The sequence below is a fragment of the Podarcis muralis genome, chromosome 5 (genome assembly GCF_964188315.1).
Source record: "Podarcis muralis chromosome 5, rPodMur119.hap1.1, whole genome shotgun sequence".
Taxonomy (NCBI): domain Eukaryota; kingdom Metazoa; phylum Chordata; class Lepidosauria; order Squamata; family Lacertidae; genus Podarcis; species Podarcis muralis.
The window spans coordinates 2,335,359-2,354,728 of record NC_135659.1 but is presented as its reverse complement, the minus strand read 5'-3'; the positions used below and the strand labels follow the sequence as shown (position 1 = coordinate 2,354,728).

Sequence of the window (19,370 nt, the reverse complement as noted above, 5' to 3'; positions counted from 1 at the left end):
ATAAGAATTTTCTTATTTAAGATTTTTAAAAAATCAGATTGATGCAAAAATGGGATGGAACAGACTTATCAATGAACATATGCAAAATATGCTATGGACTGGAAGTAAGAAGGATCCAGCCATCTGTAATTGGAAACCAGTAGATTCTTCTGCATCTGGCAACAAAGCTGCTCATATTGCACTAGTTTATTAGAGATAAACTTATGCAGCTGCTGCAAGGCTGCGATTCCACCTCTTTCTCCATCTGCTGTAAATGTGGCTCCAAACCTTTTCTGCTCCTCCCTCTGGTTTGGAGTAGTGTTACCATCTAAAGGGTAGATTCTAAGCCACCAGGACACATTAACATTCCTTTGTTAATTCTGAAATGGCTCACTAAAGTAAAATCCATCGTTTTTTACTATTAGCCAACAGTCATCTGAGCCAAGGATGGTCAGCCAGCACCTATGACAACTTATAACCCATGTATAGCATGTGGCTTAGCTACTGTGGAGACTGCCTTTTCTTCTTATTACTCCCTGTGTTCCTTTTAACTTTGCTCACATGTAGTTTTCCTTTCCCCCCCTTTTGTGCCATTTTTTAAAATTTAGATTGTGAGCCTACAAGTAGGGACTTGTTTACTTTTATCTGTGTATGGTACAGTATCTAGTAAGTTTTAGATACTATTTTATAAACTCATCCAATAATGTCTATGGTGTGCAAGGGCACCCAGACTGGTCCTGATCTCTTCCTGATACCTGCCTGTGCTCATTCACATGTTACCGTATTTTTCGCTCTATAACACGCACCTGACCATAACACGCACATCGTTTTTAGAGGAGGAAAACAAGGAAAAAAATTCTGAATGAAACAGTGGATGTATCATTTTTGTGCTTCATGCTGTGGCCACAGACATGTGATCTGATGGTGAATTTGGGGTGACCCAATGCAAAGATCCTGAGGATCCATGTGGATCCATGCTTTTTAACCACGTTTTTGCACCATTGCAGCCCCAGGCAACAGTGGGTGTGTGATTTTTGGGGGGCAGGCTGCTATGTGATCTGATGGTGAATTTGGGGTGGCCCAATGCAAAGATCCTGAGGATCCATGTGGATCCATGCTTTTTAACCACATTTTTGCACCATTGCAGCCCCAGGCAACAGTGGGTGTGTGATTTTTGGGGGGCAGGCTGCTATGTGATCTGATGGTGAATTTGGGGTGGCCCAATGCAAAGATCCTGAGGATCCATGTGGATCCATGCTTTTTAACCACGTTTTTGCACCATTGCAGCCCCAGGCAACAGTGGGTGTGTGATTTTAGGGGGGCAGGCTGCTATGTGATCTGATGGTGAATTTGGGGTGGCCCAATGCAAAGATCCTGAGGATCCATGCTTTGTAACTACATTTTAAGTGGGGAGTGAAGGAAAAACACAGAAGGGACAAGAGAGCGGTGTGCAGAGAAGCAGCTGGCTAAGAAAGCAGGAGAGGGATTTTACGGGAGGGAAGAAAGAAAGGCAAAAGTTTCCACAAACTGAAGCCAGCTTTCTCTCTCCTCCTGCATGTTTTCTGGCTGCCTGCGAGGAGCACGGAGAGGAATTAGAAGGAAAGACCTCTGCTTTCCCCTCTGCTTGCCTGGAGGGGAGGGGATTTGCCTGCTCTTTGTTCCGTTTGAGCAAACACAGCAACGAAACAGAGGAGGGTGGGCAGTAAGACCCTGAGGCAGAATGCAGAAAAGCAACCACTTCCTCTTTTCAGGTTTCCCTCTCCGACACAACGCACGGTTGATTTTTGCTGATTTTTGTTCCTGCGCTCCCCTAATCGGCTCCAGGGACCCCCCCCCCCACATTCGCTCCATAACACGCACAGACATTTCCCCTTCCTTTTTAGGAGAAAAAATCTGCGTGTAATAGAGAGAAAAATACGGTATCTTGATCAGCTACATAGCTGCTCCCACTCTGCCCTGGTCACATTGATATCTGCTCCCCATGGGGTTATGATGGATCACATGGTTACATACCACCCTGGCTAACTTTTAACTTAGACCCCAGAGAACATGTCCTATTTTGTTTAGATGAAGTGCATAATAAAAGGAATTAAAGGTAAAGGTACCCCTGCCCGGACGGGCCAGTCTTGCCAGACTCTAGGGTTGTGCGCTCATCTCACTCTATAGGCCGGGAGCCAGCGCTGTCCGCAGACACTTCCGGGTCACGTGGCCAGCGTGACAAGCTGCATCTGGCGAGCCAGCGCAGCACACGAAACGCCGTTTACCTTCCCGCTGGTAAGCGGTCCCTATTGATCTACTTGCACCCGGGGGTGCTTTCGAACTGCCAGGTTAGCAGGCGCTGGGACCAAACGACGGGAGCACACCCCACCGCGGGGATTCGAACCGCCGACCTGACGATCGGCAAGTCCAAGGCGCTGAGGTTTTACCCACAGCGCCACCCGCGTCCCCAATAAAAGGAATTACTGTGCAGCAAAAAAATGCAACTCAGTATTTATGCCATTTGCCTTAAGTAATTTTAATAAGAGTAATTGTTTTGTTTTTATTATGTAATTTGTGGTTTTATCTTGCATTTTTATGCTGTAAACCATCCTGAGATCTATGGATGAAGGGCAGTATACAAATTTATTAAATAATAATCATGTATAGCCAAAACGTTGCTTTGATTCAGGTACTTTATTTCACGTTTAGCAAGATTTTAATGTAGTCCTAACTCCAAAGTGACCTCCATTTTGCAGCTATGCCCTCTCCTGCGAGGTGGAGGCAGCTGTTGACACAACGACCACATCACCAAAACCTCGGAAGAGCATGGTGAAGCGGCTTAGCCTGTGAGTACGGCTTGAGGGTGTTGGTGTGGGCTTGGGCGAACAGCACTATGAATAACCCCCCTCACCTCCAGAGAGGAGCTCACTCACACCTTCCTTTAGCCTGGTGTGATGTGGCAGCTAAGCCAAGGTTTGGTTTCTGGGATCATGGCTAAGCTCCCTCCTCCTTAACCACAGCCTGTAGCCAAAGAACAAAGCTTGTGCACCTGTGCTAAACTATGGTTTAGCTTATAGAATCATGCAAGTTACTCACATTCACTTAATTCCATTTTAAAAACAAGCCTTCACCCATGAATCTGAGGCTAGGAAGGACCTGCATTTTAAAAAAAATTCAAAACCAAGGCCATCCTGCATCCAAGTTTCAGCACTTTAAAATCCCACCGCTTTAAGCATGTGTTTAACTCTCCCTTCACATGAGGGGGCTTTAAAAAATAGAACTGCAACATCAATTCATTGAATTAAGGGATCAAAAGTGTCCCCCAACTACGGTAATCAGGAATTTCCCTTACCTGTGCTGCACCTTGCTGCATATGCAGCTTTAATTGAGCATTGTAATTGATTAATCATCTCAAATGATGATGGTGATGATGATGTGACTAAAATGTCTTTGCTGAAACAACAGCCTTCCATAAAGGTGCATAACTGTAGCTGGTTTGTGTTCTAACTTGATTGATCCAAGAGGCAATGTCCTAATGCACAAAATTTGCTTGAAGAAGAGGAAACCTTGAGTTAAAAACATTTTGGGAATCTTGGCGTTTTGAGGCCCAGTTGTGTAAACACCCACAGAAGTCTTTTGCCATTTTCTCAGTGAACATATGACATGCTTTGTGACTCACCAAGCCTCCCACAGCCCTTCAGGGGCTCAATAAAACTCCTGTTTTCTACCTGCTGGGAACTGCAAAGAAACCAGGATGGTTGTCCAGGCTTCTTGGCAAGGCACCATGTACAGCTGGCAGGGCTAGACTGCATCTTGCCCGGTGGGCCATAAGTTGGTATTTCTTTTACAAAAATGGTTTTAGCAAATGAAGAATAAACTGAAAATGCATAGTGCCTATGTTTAATTACGGGAGGCGAGGAAAATAGCCACTTTTACAGATTTTCTCTGTTTGGTGAAGAGTCTGGGATTTAGCTTATTCTACAGTGTTCCCAGTAATGGTTCTGTATTTCCTTGTTTCATTACACTTAGTTTTTCAATAAATCAACTGTCATATTGTCTCGCTTCTCATAATCTATATTACTCTTATCATTTGGACACCTTTCTAGACCACAATAATGCAATCATCTAGTGCAGGAGCATTGATTTGCCTGCAATTATTATAGCCAATTGCCATATGGGCATGTTATCATTTCTCTGTGTTCTAAGAGGACATGATCTTTTACAAAACTCAGTAGTGGATTTATTGGCAGAGTATATCCTGCAATGCAGTCAGTTTCACCTAATACAACACTCCAGAACAATCTCATTTTAGGAGATGACCAGAATATATGTATTCATAACTTTACATCTCCAACAGACACAGTTTGAATCTTAACAGATATGATTAAGTCTAGCTGGAGTTCAGTGTCACCTAAAAATAAGTTTTCCCCCTTTGAGTGTGATACTGATGGTTTGTTGAGGAGAATGTCTCTGGCCTAGTAGGCCACCAGTTATACAGGCCTGTTCTATAGGGCTTCAGTTCACGCCATATTAAATCTCACTTCTGAATGTTCTGTTTGGAGATACAAGGGCTTGTGCACGATAGCAGCATCTGCTTTATGGGTGGAGTTATCTGAGGGTACCTTAGACGTGTTCAGCATCTCTACTTCCCACCAGCACTTGGTGCCCTTTCATTTCCTCACTTGCTTTTCGCCAGGTTATTTCTGGGATCTGACCTTATTGCCAGCAGCACCCCGACCAAAGAGCAGCCCAAGTCCACGCCAAGCGGGAGCTCCGGTGAAAGCATGGATTCCGTCAGCGTATCGTCTTGTGATTCCAACCATTCAGAGACTGAGGACATCTGCATCTCTCCCACAGACACTCCTGATGAGCCCCAGAAGAAGGTATGTATTTGCCAATGTCCAGAGAAGACCGCTCTTAATTTCTAGCGGGGTGGTGAGCCTATGGCCCTGCCAGCTCCTGCCTCCCCCCTCATAACAGCACTGGGCTGAGGGGAGAGGTTTAAATCTCTCCTGCAAGCCCGGTGCTGTGGTGCCTGTGTGAGAGTGGGGCCAGTCAGTGTGTGGTTGAAGGAACTGCAGAGAGGCCACACCGACTGTGATAGGGTGCTGCCCATGCCCTCTGCCTGCATGTGGCTCTTCAAGGGGGGGCCTTTGCATCTGCATGTGTCCCCCAAGCCAAAATGCTTCAGCCACCCCTAATTTGGAAGACGTTTCTCGGGATTCATCAAAGGTGCTTTAGAGGCACGGTGTGTGGGCCACCTGGTGCGTAACTGAACAGACAGTGCTGAATTCCCCTGTTTTCTCTTGCTTCCATCGTCTTCCTCCTTGTCTCAATCCCACCCCAACTTTTTTTGCTGCGCACCTTGTGGCATTGTAAAATTTATGAAAGAGCCTCAAATTAGTTGAGCCCTGGGGAAACTCTAAGGCTTCTGTTTTTATGGACAATGGCTAAGTTTCCAGCCATATACAAAGCCATGCCTACTGAAATCCCTGTGCAAGATGCTCTCCTGCAGTGGGAGAGCTCCTTTGCAAGATAAATATACATGCTTCCAAAACATCTTTGAATCTGCTGCCATCTGCTGGCCTGCTCTTCTAAATGCAGGAAAGAAATTTGCAGTGCCCTTTAATGGGTACATACAGTGTTGATAGTTTGTCATTACTGGATAATTATATAAATCCAAAAGCCGTCTTAGCTTCTGTAATGGCTCTTCTCCAGGCAAAAGTTTAATATGAATGGTAATTAGAGATATAGGTCTAGAGGGCTCAGTGATCATTTCTCCCTTCAACTTAGAAGAACAGAAGGTCAGTGTAAACTTTCCAGCTACCAAAGAAAATGATGATCTTTCTTTTGTATTATTGTAAAACTTTAATAAAAATTATTATAAAAAAAGAAAAGAAAATGGTGATATTCACTCATTAGATGGGTTGGCAGGAAAGCATTTTTACAGAGCCTACTAAATTCCCATAAACTTGTTGGTAGGAGCAGTGACATTTTTAAAATAGAAGGAAGGAAAGCCCACTTCTCATGGGAGAGTCCTCTGTTGAAAAACTCTTACCATCATCAAGTTCTTCCTGAAGATTACTTGGAATCGTCTTCCGTGTAACGTGAAGCCATTGGTTCAAGTCCTACCCTTGCTCCATCTTCCATGTGACAGCCCTTGAGATATTTGATGATGTCCATCATATCTCCTCTCAGCCTCCTCTTCTCCAGGCTAAACATACCCAACTCCCTCCAGCATTCTTTATAAGACTTGGTTTCCAGACCCTGGATCATTTTGGTCACCCTCCTCTGCACAAGTTCCAGTTTGCCAATATCCTTCTTAAACTGTGGTGGCCAGAGCTGGACACAGGACTCCAGGTGTGAAGGCAGCAGGACTAACACTTCCCTTCATCTGGACACTAGACTTCTGTTGATGCAGTCTAGAATAGCATTAGCTTTTTTTGCTGCTGCATTGCACTGTTGACCGATGTTAAGTTTGTGGTCTATTCAGACCCCTAGATCCTTTTCATATGTACTGCTAATAAGCCAAGTGTCCCACATCTTATATTTGTGTATCTGGTTCTCCCTGCCTAAGTGCAGAACCTGACACTTGTCCTATTGAAGTTCATTGTGTTAGTTTGGGCCCAGTTCTCCAATCTGTTAAGGTCACCTTGAATCCTGATTCTGTCTTCTGTGGCATTAGCTACCCCTCCCAGTTTGGTCTCTTCTGTAAATTTGATGAGCACCCCCTGAATTCCTTCATCCAAGTTGTTTATAAAGATGTTGAACAATGGGCCCACGACAGAACCCTGCAGCACTTGTCACTTCCCCCCCAGGATGGTGAAGAACCATTTGTGAGCCCTCTTTGGGTTTAGTCAGTCAACCAGCTACAGATCCAATAGTCCAGCAACATCTGGAGGGCCCACAGGTTGACCATAGCTGCCTCAGTTGAAACAAAAAGAAAAAAAACCCCACAACAAACCTGGAATGATCAAGGAACACCATGAAAATAGTGCTCTCTCATTTCTGGTTGCCATTTTTGTGCCATACACTAAAACATGGTACACAGAACGTCTCATGCAGTATGTTATGGGACCACAATGAGATGGGGTCCCTAATATGTGGCACCACCCATTTTCTGTATTGCCCTTTTTCAGATGATACTTCTGCCCTGAACTGGAGTGGATCCCAGACTTATGCTCTGTCCCCTTTCACTGCACATACAAGGAAATGCTTACACAGGGAGATCCTGCTTTCCAAAGTACATGGATTTTCCAGTGGTAGTCATTACCTCTGACATTCAGTGTGAAGTGAAGGGCAGGAACCTCAGATCTGTTCTTCATTTTTTCCCAGCGCTCCACAGTTAGCAAGTTGTGGTTTTTGAACAGGTCCTTAACATCAAACGTTAGTAAAATGAATATTCTTATTTTGTGATTTCCCCCTTAGCTCTCTGAATCCTCCTCCTCTTGTTCCTCTATCCACTCGATGGACACGTCTTCATCAGGGTTGTCATCCTTCACCAATGCCCTCTCGTCTCCTCCTTTACTGGCCAGCAACCCCAGAATGCACAAACGCTCCATCTCAGTCACCTCCATTACCTCAACAGTCTCGCCTCCCGTTTACAATCAGCAGAACGAAGACACCTGCATCATTCGCATCAGTGTAGAAGACAATAATGGCAATATGTACAAGAGCATCGTGGTAGGTAATGAATGTCGGGGTGGCTTCCTTCCGGGTCGCTTTCCGTCCAGTCAGTGGTGGAGCATGTGCTTTTCATGCAAATAGCCCCAGTTCAATTCCTGGCATCTCTAGGTAGGGCTGGATAAGACTCCCTTCCAAAACCTTGGAGAACTGGACGGACCAGCAGTCTGACTCTGTAAAAGGCAGCTCCTTATGTTCCTACATTCTGTGCTTAACTTAAACTAAGACGTTCTGTCTGCATTTGTTGATTAGGTATAACTTTGCTCCACGTTCCATTAAAAAAAAGGTCTCCTTGCCTGGTGCCAGCTCCAGCTGATTGGTGGCAACAGAACGCAGCCACACCAGGACCGAGAAAGCAAAAAAGTCAAATCTTTTTCTCTCTCCCCTTGAGGAGCAAAGTTGCTATGTGTATTTTCAAGCTCTTTTAAGAAACATTTTGTGATTGTGCTGTGAACCGACCTAAGATGAAGGGCAGGATGCTACTACTACTGCTGCTACTGCTACTATTACTACTACATCATCATCATCCCAAAAAATGGTGAACCAGCAGTCTGGAGACCGAGGAAGGCATTCCCTCTTCTGTGCACAGAACCAAGCTCTGCTTGCTGAACAAAGCCACTTAACAGAAGAGAGATTAGATAAAAATCTAAGAGATAATTAGTGTTTTCTAATTAGTCAGAAATTGACCTGGAAATGACCTTGTGAACTAAATGGGGAGACTTGATGGGCCACATTTTGTCTGTGGGCCGAAGGTTCCCCACACCTCCAACAAGGTTACTTAATTTCCCAAACCACACTTTCATGCCATAGTTTGGTAAGCATTTGTTTGAACAGTGCAGAGCTAGACTGACGTCATATCCTTCCATAAGCACTGGCTCCAGAAACAGACTTGTTTGTGGGGACGAGAGTGTCTGCACTGGGATGCGATCTTTTCTTCTCAACAAAGTGTTGTCACAGGTCACTGCCATCTGAAGGTTTAAGCCATAGCTGATATTTCATTTCAGAAACAGTCATTTTAATACCTTGTGTGCTGATAATAGGGAACAGATAATTAAATTCTGCTTCTGAGAGTATGCCGGCCTTAATGTAAACTTTTCCCCAGTTGACTAGCCAAGACAAGACTCCTGCCGTCATCCAGAGAGCGATGCTGAAACACAATCTGGAGTCTGATCCTGCAGAGGGTTATGAACTGGTGCAGGTCATCTCTGAGGACAAAGGTAAGGAAAACAGCAGCTTGTGGGTGCTGCCTTATTCTGAAGGTAGAGGAGGGCCTGTACTACACCACTCCTACATGACAGATGCACACCGGAATGTGTTGCACTTATCCACTCTTCTACTTATATCCTTGATAGGATGAATGTTCTTTTTATGGTGCATCTAATACTTGCTCAAGGTTTCTTATCAAGGAGAGCTCCAGAGCTGATCAATCAATGTAAAAGATTGTGCTGTGCCCCAAGAAACAGCTAATTACAGATTATGCAGGTGAGAAGAGGCAAAGGCTTTGCCTACATGTTCTATTCCATCACCTCAAAAGTAGGTATAGCCTTGACTGGAGAATTGTGAAGCTCCCTTCCCTAGAAATAGTAAGAGAAGGTGGGGTGGGGGGAGAATCAGAGACAAACACTAAGGAAAGCAGGAGCTCTTCTCATTCAGTCTCTTGCTTCTCACTGCTTGTGATGCCTCTTAAGTCACCAGCTAGCGATGTCTAGGGGTTGAGAGCAGGAGCAATGATTTCACAGGTAGGCAGGCCCCCTTTTCACAATGGGCAAGTTCTGCAAGACAAAATGAATGGGTTGCCATTGGCAGGGATGGAGGGCACAGCTTGCTCATTCAAAGAAAAGAGGAGCCACCAGGGTGAGGGTTGAAGCTAGATAGGCTGCAAGAGTTCTGACCACAATGGGATCTCCTGGCATCTTTTGTTCAGAGGTTCAAAGCCTGGGGAAGGAGGCAACTTGCACCAGGGCTGCAATGCTGAAGAGAGGCCCACAGACCCTTCTGTGTGTAGTTCGATCAATCAAAATATCACACTCTCACGCCTACCTACTACGAGGGCAAAAAAGGAAGTGCTCATGTAGTAAGGGATCATAGAGGGCTGGTTCCTGCACTATAGGGGCCATTCACAGGTCACCCTGCTCCTCATTATGTTGGACATTTTCCTGTTAGCTTCATAGTGCAGAGAATCCAGCAAGACTCACCCATGCTCTTTGTTAAATTTTGTTACGAACTCAGACCACGAGAAGACAGTGCTAAGCCTGCAACTTACACAGGGGTTATGTTCCGGGGATTGTGCCTAAAGGCAAAATTGTGTCTAGTCAACACACATTCATTCATTCATTTTATTTGTATCCCACTTTCCTACAAAAATGAACATGCTCAAAGCAGCTAACAATGGCGCGTGGGATTGCCAAAGTCCTCCCTCCCCCTGGATTAATGTTTTTTCCAAGTGCATAAAGCTGAATACGCAAAAGTAGGTAAGTTGTGGGCTTCCTGTACTAAAAAACAGGGGAGTGTTTTACCACCTGTTATTTCCTTGAATTGCAGAATTAGTCATCCCGGACAGCGCGAATGTCTTTTACGCCATGAACAGCCAGGTGAACTTTGACTTCATCCTGCGGAAAAAAACCTCCCTTGACAGGGAAGTGAAACTGAGGAGCCGCTCCAGCTTGACTCTCCCTAGGACCAACAAGAAGGGCTGCTGGAGCCACAGAAACAGCAAAATCACACTTTGAGGATGGATAAGTCAACGCAAGGCAGATGGGGTTTCAAAGCAACCGTTGCCGCCATCCATTACTGCAACAATCTTCACAAATGATTCAGCTTTGGGAATACAAAGCTAACACTTGTTATTAACAGGCATGCCTTGATACACAATGGACCTGAGTGGAAAACAGCCTACAGGCACTCCCTGACCCCCCCTTTTTTTTTGCACAGCCTCCAAGAACAGATGGCCACTTTCTACCAGGAATGAAAAGTACAGTACCCCTAAACTTCACAATCCTCTTCAATGACTCTCCAGCCTCTGTTATGCCAGTATTAATTGGGAATACTTTCTTTTCCTTCTTTCTTTTTTAACAAGCGGAAGAAAGCTCTTCCACCAGTTCCACCTGTATTTACAGGAGGAGGAAGTGGAGGAGCATCATTTTGACCACTGGCCAAATGATGGCACTGATAGAAAGCTTGTGTGGATGGACTGATGGTTTCTTTCCTACCTGCTGGGCTGCTAACTTTAGGGAAAGGAACAGAGCTGCTGAAACCAGGAGAGATTACCATTCTCCTAGAATGGTATTAACCCCGCGCAGTGCAGCTTCATATTGTGCTGGTTTTCCAACTCTGTGATCTTAGCCGGAAAAATGCACCCCCTTCTTCCTACATTAAGCCAATACTATCCAGTTGAAGGCCTTGTTCTCTTGGGTGGGAGAGAGAAGGCGGGAAAGACAATATAAATGCATACTACTTTTCTTAATGCCACTACTTAGTTTTCCTATGCTTTGCTAACCTATTTATCGAAAGAATGTCAAAGTCTATTTCTTTGGAGTGTGCAGCTTTGACTCCCTTCCAGGTGTGGAGCTGTTTACCTGTATTCAGCCATATTGGCATTGTAGCAAACCATTTAACCACGTTTTTATAGTCAGTCTAAAAAACAAAACAAAAAAGCCAAATGTAACTAGTAGCCAGCATTTGAGGATACCACAGCCTCGTGGAATTTGTTAATGATTACAGGAGCTCCCTTCTCTTAGACGACATCCTTTAACTGAGTAATTTCCTGATGTGGCATATCCTTAAAGGAATAAATAAGGTAGCCACCTTTAGAGGACCACATTGCTATTTTATTTTGGCCACATGTTCAGTGACAACACCTTTCAGAGCACATGCTAAGCCGATGTATGATCCCAGGAAAGATTGAAATCAAAGCCATAGTGGAGATAGGTGGCTGGCAAGGGAGTGAAAGAGAGATTGGAGGAGGCCTCGTGGCAGCCTTTCCACCTCTTCTTGGTTGGGGATAAGGCTCCTTCTCCTCCTTGGTTGCCTTTCAGCAGCTGTGGCCTCTTGGCTGCTCATCTGCCCCCACTACCTCATTGGCTGCTTGATGGAACAACCTTTTCCTTTACAAGAGCAGACTGTGGGGTGCCCCCCCCCCCATGCCTCTTTCCAAAAGCAAACTAGAATGGCAGCTCTCCAAGCAATTGCTCAGCAGAAAGTTGCAGCAGGGTGAATAGGACTTACCTCCTTGTAAGGATGCTTATGATACAGCCTTAGTTACACACGGAAGGAGGGATTTTGCTTCATTTGTAGCACTAATTTTAAAATATATGGCCTGGATCCAAAGACCTGATGCAAAGCGTTTGTCTCTCATTCTCTCTTCTGCTCTGCCCTCCAATATATACCATAAATTTATTTAGAAGCTAAATATGGTTTGCCATGCAGTAGGGGATAGGAGTGTTGCTGTTTGAGATGAACAAATCCTCTTTCCTTGTGATCATGGCAGTGCTTTCACAATTCTTTGGACCCCGGCCTATGTATTAAGCCACACCACATGATCATAATCAGAGCCGTATATACAGTGCACTTCAGCAGAAGCAAAGAAGAGCCCTGGGGCAGAATTCAGCTTCCTAAAACATCTCACCTTTCATTTTAAGAATAAAAAAGCAAGTTTCTGGCCATTACTGCCACAAGAGATGTACTTGAAAAAGTGTATGGGTAATGCCTAGTGAGATTTCAGGTGCCCGAGAGATGACTAAATATGCTCCAGCAGTTCTATGAAGTTCTATGAAGTAAGAGCAGTCATGCACATCCATTTAATATGGATCACAGAATGCAGGACTTGGTCTGCTCTGGCACTGAACTTTATTTTAGAAGAATATACACAGCTGCTGCTAACAGCTCACCAGTCAAGCGTCTGAAAAACCATCTGGTCTTATCAGATAATGCATTTTGCACTATGCGAAACTTCTTTCTGTTTCAAGACACACTCTTTCCTGGCTTACTTAGTTTAAATCCCTGCACAGTGTTATTGTCTAGAGGAGAGAAGGGTTATTTCAAAACTGAGCCTTAAAAGTGTCCAGAGTTAAGATGGATTTTCAAAAACCAAGATCCATTTTCTTTGTTTTCTGGTGAAAGAAGCAATGCAACAAATGTGTTATGTGTGTAAGTATATGCACATACTCAAGACTGTATATATCTGTAGAATCAGCTAGATTTTTATATTGTTAAGCTTGTGATGATAAAGTGTCTTTCTAAACAAAGGCGAGAATTATTAACAGCTGCTGTGTAAAGAGTTTCCTTTATTTTGGTGCTAACGCACACCCTTTTGGCTAAGCTATATAAACTAGTTCACTGTTGGATTTTCATCAGCAACCGATCCTTCAAGATACTCAGAATTCACAACTATTTCTTTGGAAATTCACAACTATTTCATAATCCAGGTTTTAGATGTGGAATTTCAAGTTGAGATTTGAATATGAAATCACCTCATAATTCAAGTGCTTTGGACTTTCTAGAATCTCAAGAGTTTTGATTTTGGCAATAACAGCAATCCAGCATGATTCCAGCACACACTGAGCATTAGAACCACAGGAGCAAAGGAAGCTGCCTTCTACACAGAAGTGCATTTACCTCAGCATTGTCCACACTGACTAACAGCAGCTCTCCAGGCTTTCAGCGGGGGGGGGGGGGGGAGTCTCTCAGCCCCACCTAAAGATGCCCAGGAGTTTCTGCATGCAAAACGGATGCACTACCACTGAGCCAACAAAAGTATGATCTTATACATCAAACTAAAGTATCACATGCTGAAATGAAGTATCATTGGATAGCAGACCAACAGCAAATATTCAGAAATAGCTGGTGTATATCAGACATCACATTCATAGTGTTGAGTTTTTGAGAGTGAATCAATTCCAGCTTACTGAAACAGTAATGTTATTAACGATAATGTTAATGAAATCAGGACATTCAGAATGAATTACCGGAGCCACAATCCAGCTCAGACATTGCAACCTTACATGTTACAAGGAGAATTTTTTCCTCCCTAATATGTAAAAGAACTAGGCACATCTAAGTTTGTTGACTTGCTCATGAGGCTGTACAGTTGGTGTGAACAAATTGGTGGCTTGCAAGTGACCACATATTATTAGGCAGTCTGAGTAAATTTTGCAATTCATTTGTGTAATCAACCAAGTTCAGATAATTTTTGCTAGAGTAATATATCACATTCACAGCAGTTCATGTTCATGGACACTCTCTAAGCTCTTAATTTTCCCTCTGATTCCCACCCCTTTATACATTCCTAAGCTTTGCTTGCTTTTTGATGAGTGCTGTCCCTCCAATGGACAGAGCTTCATCTCATAATCATTTCCATGATTTCACAAGATTCCTTTTATTTTCTTCAATTAAGAAGGAAATGTGCTGTTTTCAATCTGGGAAACACTGAATACTACCAAATGAAAGCCGCCCACTATTTCCTTAAATTATGTCTGTGTTTGCATGGACCTGCATGGAACTTTACTCTGCCCCCAAAAAGCTGGCCATGAAAATCCCTGCATCACTTCCTAGCAATTCACTTGAGTGAAAACACATTGTGCAAAGATTTTAGAAACATCCGTTGTTAAGGAAAACAAAACTTTGCTTTCTTTGAAGAACTCTCCTAGGGATGAGAGTATAATATAGAATGCCTGCCCTACCCATAAGAGACCCTGGACAGTCATGATCCTATTCACTCCCATTTTATTTGTACCCTTTCCAAACTCCTGTGCTGCATTTAAACAATCCTGGGCTATACCAGAAAAAACACACTATTTTACCACCATTCCCCTCCATCAATGTTATGGATAATTGTAATGGGATTTGAGGAAGGGGGAGGAAAACCACAAAAAAATCAAGTGAAACTGACTTGTTTTTCCAAGAACAAGGTTCATGGCTCCCTAAATATGCACCAGGAAACACAAAACTAGCCTCCCTTCTTTACTGCAGTTTTAAGTCTTCCCAGCTATATTCTGAACTTCTTTGTCCTACTTTGGACACTGTGGTGCAGCAGGAATGCCAACTTGCTACAGCTTTGTGACTTCATTTTTAGGAAACACTGCAGAGCGTCATAACTAGAGCCAGGGTAGACTACAACATAGCAGCTGGGTATCATGAAACTTAAATTGCATGCATCAAGGCATTCCTGCTCTCAAGCAGAGTTTACATCATTTCTCTGCTGTATGGTGAGGAAGGAGAGCCCCGTTCTCATCACACAACACAATGCATACACCTTGCCCATGCAGAAAGGGATCAATCTCCTCCATGAGCAGTTCACTGCATTTGTATGGGGGGTGTTTTTGATCACTGCCACTAAGAAGGTAGGGGTGGGGCTGAGAAGAGAGTGGGTGACTGTGTGCTGGTTGGAAAAGCTTCATGGGCTAGGTCTGGCCAATAGTTTGTCAATTCCGTGTCCCTGCTGTAAGCAGACAATTTAGGGCCAATTGGTAAATTACTTCCATAGTGTGGTTGTACTTTTCAACAATCAGTTCTCGTTTCTCCAGAGCGTCTATACCCAGAGTACTAAATGGTTCAAACGAGACTACATAGTTCAATTCCAAACCAACAGGAAGTGCATGCATCAATGGTGAGAATCGTAAGATGAGATTGCACAGGAACAGCAGATTCACTGCTGAGGTAATGCAAGGATCAAACCCCTGGTGCTCAGATATCAATTAGCTTATGCACCTTCTTCTTTCCACCACAGAGAAAGATATGGCAGGGGCACACCACGCTTACCTGTATCATTGCAGTATAATCTTTCCTCCCAGGAAGAACTCTGTAAGTCTAGTGGCCAACTGCAGCAGCCCCACCACACCAGGACACACAGCATGGGCTGAAGACATCTACCAAAGCAACCTTGTTGAATCTTAAGCGCATCTGGGGCTCAGTGCCTGGATGGGACATCGCCAGAGATATCCAGGTATACAGGCTTGGAGTTCTGAGTAAGAACTATCCAGCTGGCTCCTGCAACAAGATTCTGCTCCCTCCAAGCCATTTCAAGACCAAAGGAGTTTTACCAGGTGTCATTAATCTTTCAAAGCAGAGATGACAAACTCCAGCTGGACTGTGGTGTGCCCATTCAGATCACATCACACCATACTGCCAATATTTAAAGTCACAAATAAAAGACATGACAACAGACAAGTTGACTTGCTATATATTATCAGACCAGCTGATAAGCAGCAACATTATCCCCTTAGGAAAGAGTGTAATAGGATACTACAGTTATTCCATCTAAGAACCACAATTCCTGTGTTCAGCATCTACAGCAGGTTAAGCACATATAGTTTCTTCCCTTAGTTTTTTATTTAAAAAGTTTTGTTTCAGCAATGATTTTCCCTCCAAACTCTGAAGTCTACATTACAAAATTAAATGGCCACGACTTCTGGTGCATTTATAAAGATGTGATGTTAGTGTGTTGAGACACTGTCCAACAGGGAGGGTATCAGCTCATCCCAAAATGGACAAGCGTGGTTTTCATGATGGGGGTGACAAAGACAAGAATTGAGTATGCAAACAGTTTAAATCACCTTAACAAAACAGAGATCAGCAAGCTTGATACAACCAGAGATTTCTCTTTGGTACAATGTTGAAAGGGAGCCCTCATGTGTTGTCTTTGAAAGAAATAATGTCTGTCTGTCTATTTTAAAAATGAATTAGCAGTCAAGAGATATTTAAGACTGCTCACTCTCAAAAAACCCCCAAGACATTGTGTTATAGTCATCTCAGTTTACATTCACCATTCACCCTTCTATCCATATAAAATGGGAGAGGCAGGGTTCTGTTCTGATGACCAACTGCTTGACAACTTTTTCAGATGATATTTCAGTTTTTAAAAAGGTATCTCTGCCCGAGGCCAGAGGTTGCAATGTTTGGGAGGCAGAGACAACTGCTGTAAGTTGTGAAGGGAATACCACAGGGTCTTAACCAGAGCTGAGATTGCCTCATTTATATATAAGTGCTCAGCATGGATCTGAAGAGATCTGGGTTCAAATTCCTGCTGGGTCACAAGTGCAGCAGAAGTCAGAGAGACACTTACTCACATATGCCAGGAGGGGATTTCTTGTGCAGCTGCTGAATGTGTGACCTGAATGTGTGAACAAGCATCATGTGTCAGGCGATATTTAAATTCTCTCTGTAGGATTTAGATTTTCCCTGTAGGATTTAATCTATAAAGGCTCACTTACACAAGGAAACCACCCACTAATGCTGATTGCTGAAGCTGTGTGATCTAGCATTTAACATCTTCGCTCCCATGAGGCTGTGGTGAGGAAGACTTTGTAGATCAAGGACTATAAATAATTTTGCAGGTTGGAAGTTGCTGTAGAAATTTTTCGTAACCACCACCACCAGCCCTTGTATCTATAAATAAATACAAGTTATTTGCACCTTTGAGGACTCACAATAGACAAAATAAAGATCCACTTGTAATTCAGATAGATAAAGCCACGGGATAATTTTTGGCAGCAACTCTTTGACAGTCTCCCCCTCCCTATACAATTTCTCTCTGAGAACGTGGTTGACAAAGCCCGGCAGCAATCCAATAATTAACATGGAAGGGCCTGTAAACCTCTCCTCTGTATATATTAATCTTTATAAATACAGTAATTCTACACAAAGTGTAGAAAGACATTGTTTGTGAAAGCTTTGTCCTTTCAGAGTGTAAACTTGCTGCCCTCTAGAGTCCTCCAGCTCAGCAGAGGGTTCCATGGTACAAACCCAGACATGGGGGAAAATGGCCTACTGTCAATACAGTATTTCTCAGATGTCTGCCAACCTGACTAAGTCAGGCTCAGCCGCTCCTCCTACAAAACAGGAGACTCTTGTTCAGTTAAAACCAGTCAGCTCAAAATGACTGCATCTGCCAGTTAAGACAAAACGTTAATATCTCTGAAAGGTTCTAGGTCAAAAGCTGGTGCATGAGGCAAGTCCAGCTGTTGCCAATGTTGTCAGGGGTTCCTTGGCCAGTGAACAGTCATAGCTCATCCCTTCCAGATGCTGCGTCAAGAGAGGGCTGAGGTGGCAGAGCATCCTTGTTCTGGGCATCTGTGTGGATCTGGCCCTGCTGCCGGGATTTCCGAGAGAGGGTTCTGTCCCAGTCAGTGGCTAAAGTCTCATTGTCCCAGATGGTGGATGTCTCTGTGTCGCTAAGGTATCCTGGCTGCCCAGTGTAGTGTGTCGGATAGACCAGCAGAGGCTCAGCAGAGAAGGCTTTCAAGTCTCGAGGTTCATAGTATTCCATGTACTTGGCACTAAAGTGGAGAAAACAACAATGTCAGCATGGCCACAGCTACAAAGGGGAGTACAGTGGTACCTCGGGTTAAGTACTTAATTCGTTCCGGAGGTCCGTTCTTCACCTGAAACTGTTCTTAACCTGAAGCACCACTTTAGCTAATGGGGCTTCCCGCTGCCGCCGCATGATTTCTGTTCTCATCCTGAAGCAAAGTTCTTAACTCAAGGTAATATTTCTGGGTTAGTGGAGTCTGTAACCTGAAGCGTATGTAACCTAAAGCGTATGTAACCCAAAGTACCACTGTATTTTAGCACTACACTTTAAAGCCATGGAGATTTTTTTTGTCTTTCATATTTCATAACAGATAGGTCAGAGCTGTTCAGCAGAAAATCACTTCTTCAGTGAACTCAGCCTCAATCTATTAGTAGTAGTAGTAGAAGTAGTAGTATTACTATTATTATTATTATTATTACCCACCCTTCACCCTAAGGTCTCAGGGCAGGCTACCACGATTAAAACACAATATTAAAAACAGTTTAAAACAACTTAACCATCACAAAAATGAGGTGGGTCCTAAAAATATACATCTCCACTATCAGACGCCAGAATAAAGAGGAGCATCTTCAGCATTTGTCAAAAGCTGCATCATGAAAGTGCCACATGTGCCTCTGTTGGGAGGCAGTTCCATAACTTTGCCCGCTCCTGAGCCATCAGCCCCCCAAGCCTCTGAGGGTGGTGGGAGAGCCCCCAGCGGGCCACCCTGACCATTTCAGCACCAAAGAAGATCTGTAGGGAAGGAAAGGGCCTTTCAGGTGTTTGGGGCCTGAGTTGTTTAGGGCTTTACCACTAACATGAGCACCTTAAATTGGGCCTGAAAGCAAATTGGCAACCAGTGCAACTATTTTAAAACATATGAGATATAAACAAAAACCCAGCCAGTAATCTGGGCACTGCATTTCAGATCAGTTGACGTTTCCAAATCGTCTTAAAGGGCAGCCCCACGTAGATCATATTGCAATAATCCAAACTCGAAATTATCAGAATATGGAGTACAGTGGTCAAGTCTTATCTGTCCAAAAGGGGACACAGCTGGCAAATCAGCCAGAGATGGGAAAATACTACTACTACTACTACTACTACTACTAATAATAATAATAATTTTTTATTTGTACCCCACCCATCTGTTGGGCAACTTCCAACAGAGATTAAAAATACATTAAAACATCATTCATTAAAAATGTCCCTAAACAGGGCTGCCTTTGGATGTCTTCTAAACGTCAGATAGTTGTTTATTTCCTTGACATCTGGTAGGAGAGCGTTCCACAGGGCGGGCGCCACTACCGAGAAGGCCCTCTGCCTGGTTCCCTGTAACTGCACTTCTCACAAGTGAGGGAACCACCAGAAGGCCCTTGGTGCTGGACCTCAGTGTCCGGGCTGAAAGATGGGGGTGGAGACCCTCCTTCAGGTATATTGGGCC

The 19,370-nt window shown here is 43.9% G+C and overlaps 2 protein-coding genes across 7 annotated transcripts in view; one reads left to right on the top strand and one right to left on the bottom strand.

Moving 5' to 3' along the window:
• RGL1 (ral guanine nucleotide dissociation stimulator like 1) overlaps positions 1-12,901 on the top strand; it is a 137,371-nt gene extending 124,470 nt beyond the window's left edge. For all 5 annotated transcript variants that reach the window (XM_028732208.2, XM_028732209.2, XM_028732206.2 and 2 more), the window contains 5 exons: positions 2,715-2,804; positions 4,655-4,841; positions 7,387-7,641; positions 8,744-8,858; positions 10,183-12,901. In XM_028732208.2, the coding sequence (XP_028588041.2) occupies positions 2,715-2,804; positions 4,655-4,841; positions 7,387-7,641; positions 8,744-8,858; positions 10,183-10,370 (835 nt within the window). In that variant the 3' untranslated portion in view covers positions 10,371-12,901. The remainder of the gene's footprint in view (positions 1-2,714; positions 2,805-4,654; positions 4,842-7,386; positions 7,642-8,743; positions 8,859-10,182) is intronic.
• Positions 12,902-15,801: 2,900 nt separating this feature from the next.
• COLGALT2 (collagen beta(1-O)galactosyltransferase 2) overlaps positions 15,802-19,370 on the bottom strand; it is a 66,134-nt gene continuing 62,565 nt past the window's right edge. For both annotated transcript variants that reach the window (XM_028732211.2, XM_028732213.2), the window contains exon 12: positions 15,802-17,912. In XM_028732211.2, the coding sequence (XP_028588044.2) occupies positions 17,636-17,912 (277 nt within the window). In that variant the 3' untranslated portion in view covers positions 15,802-17,635. The remainder of the gene's footprint in view (positions 17,913-19,370) is intronic.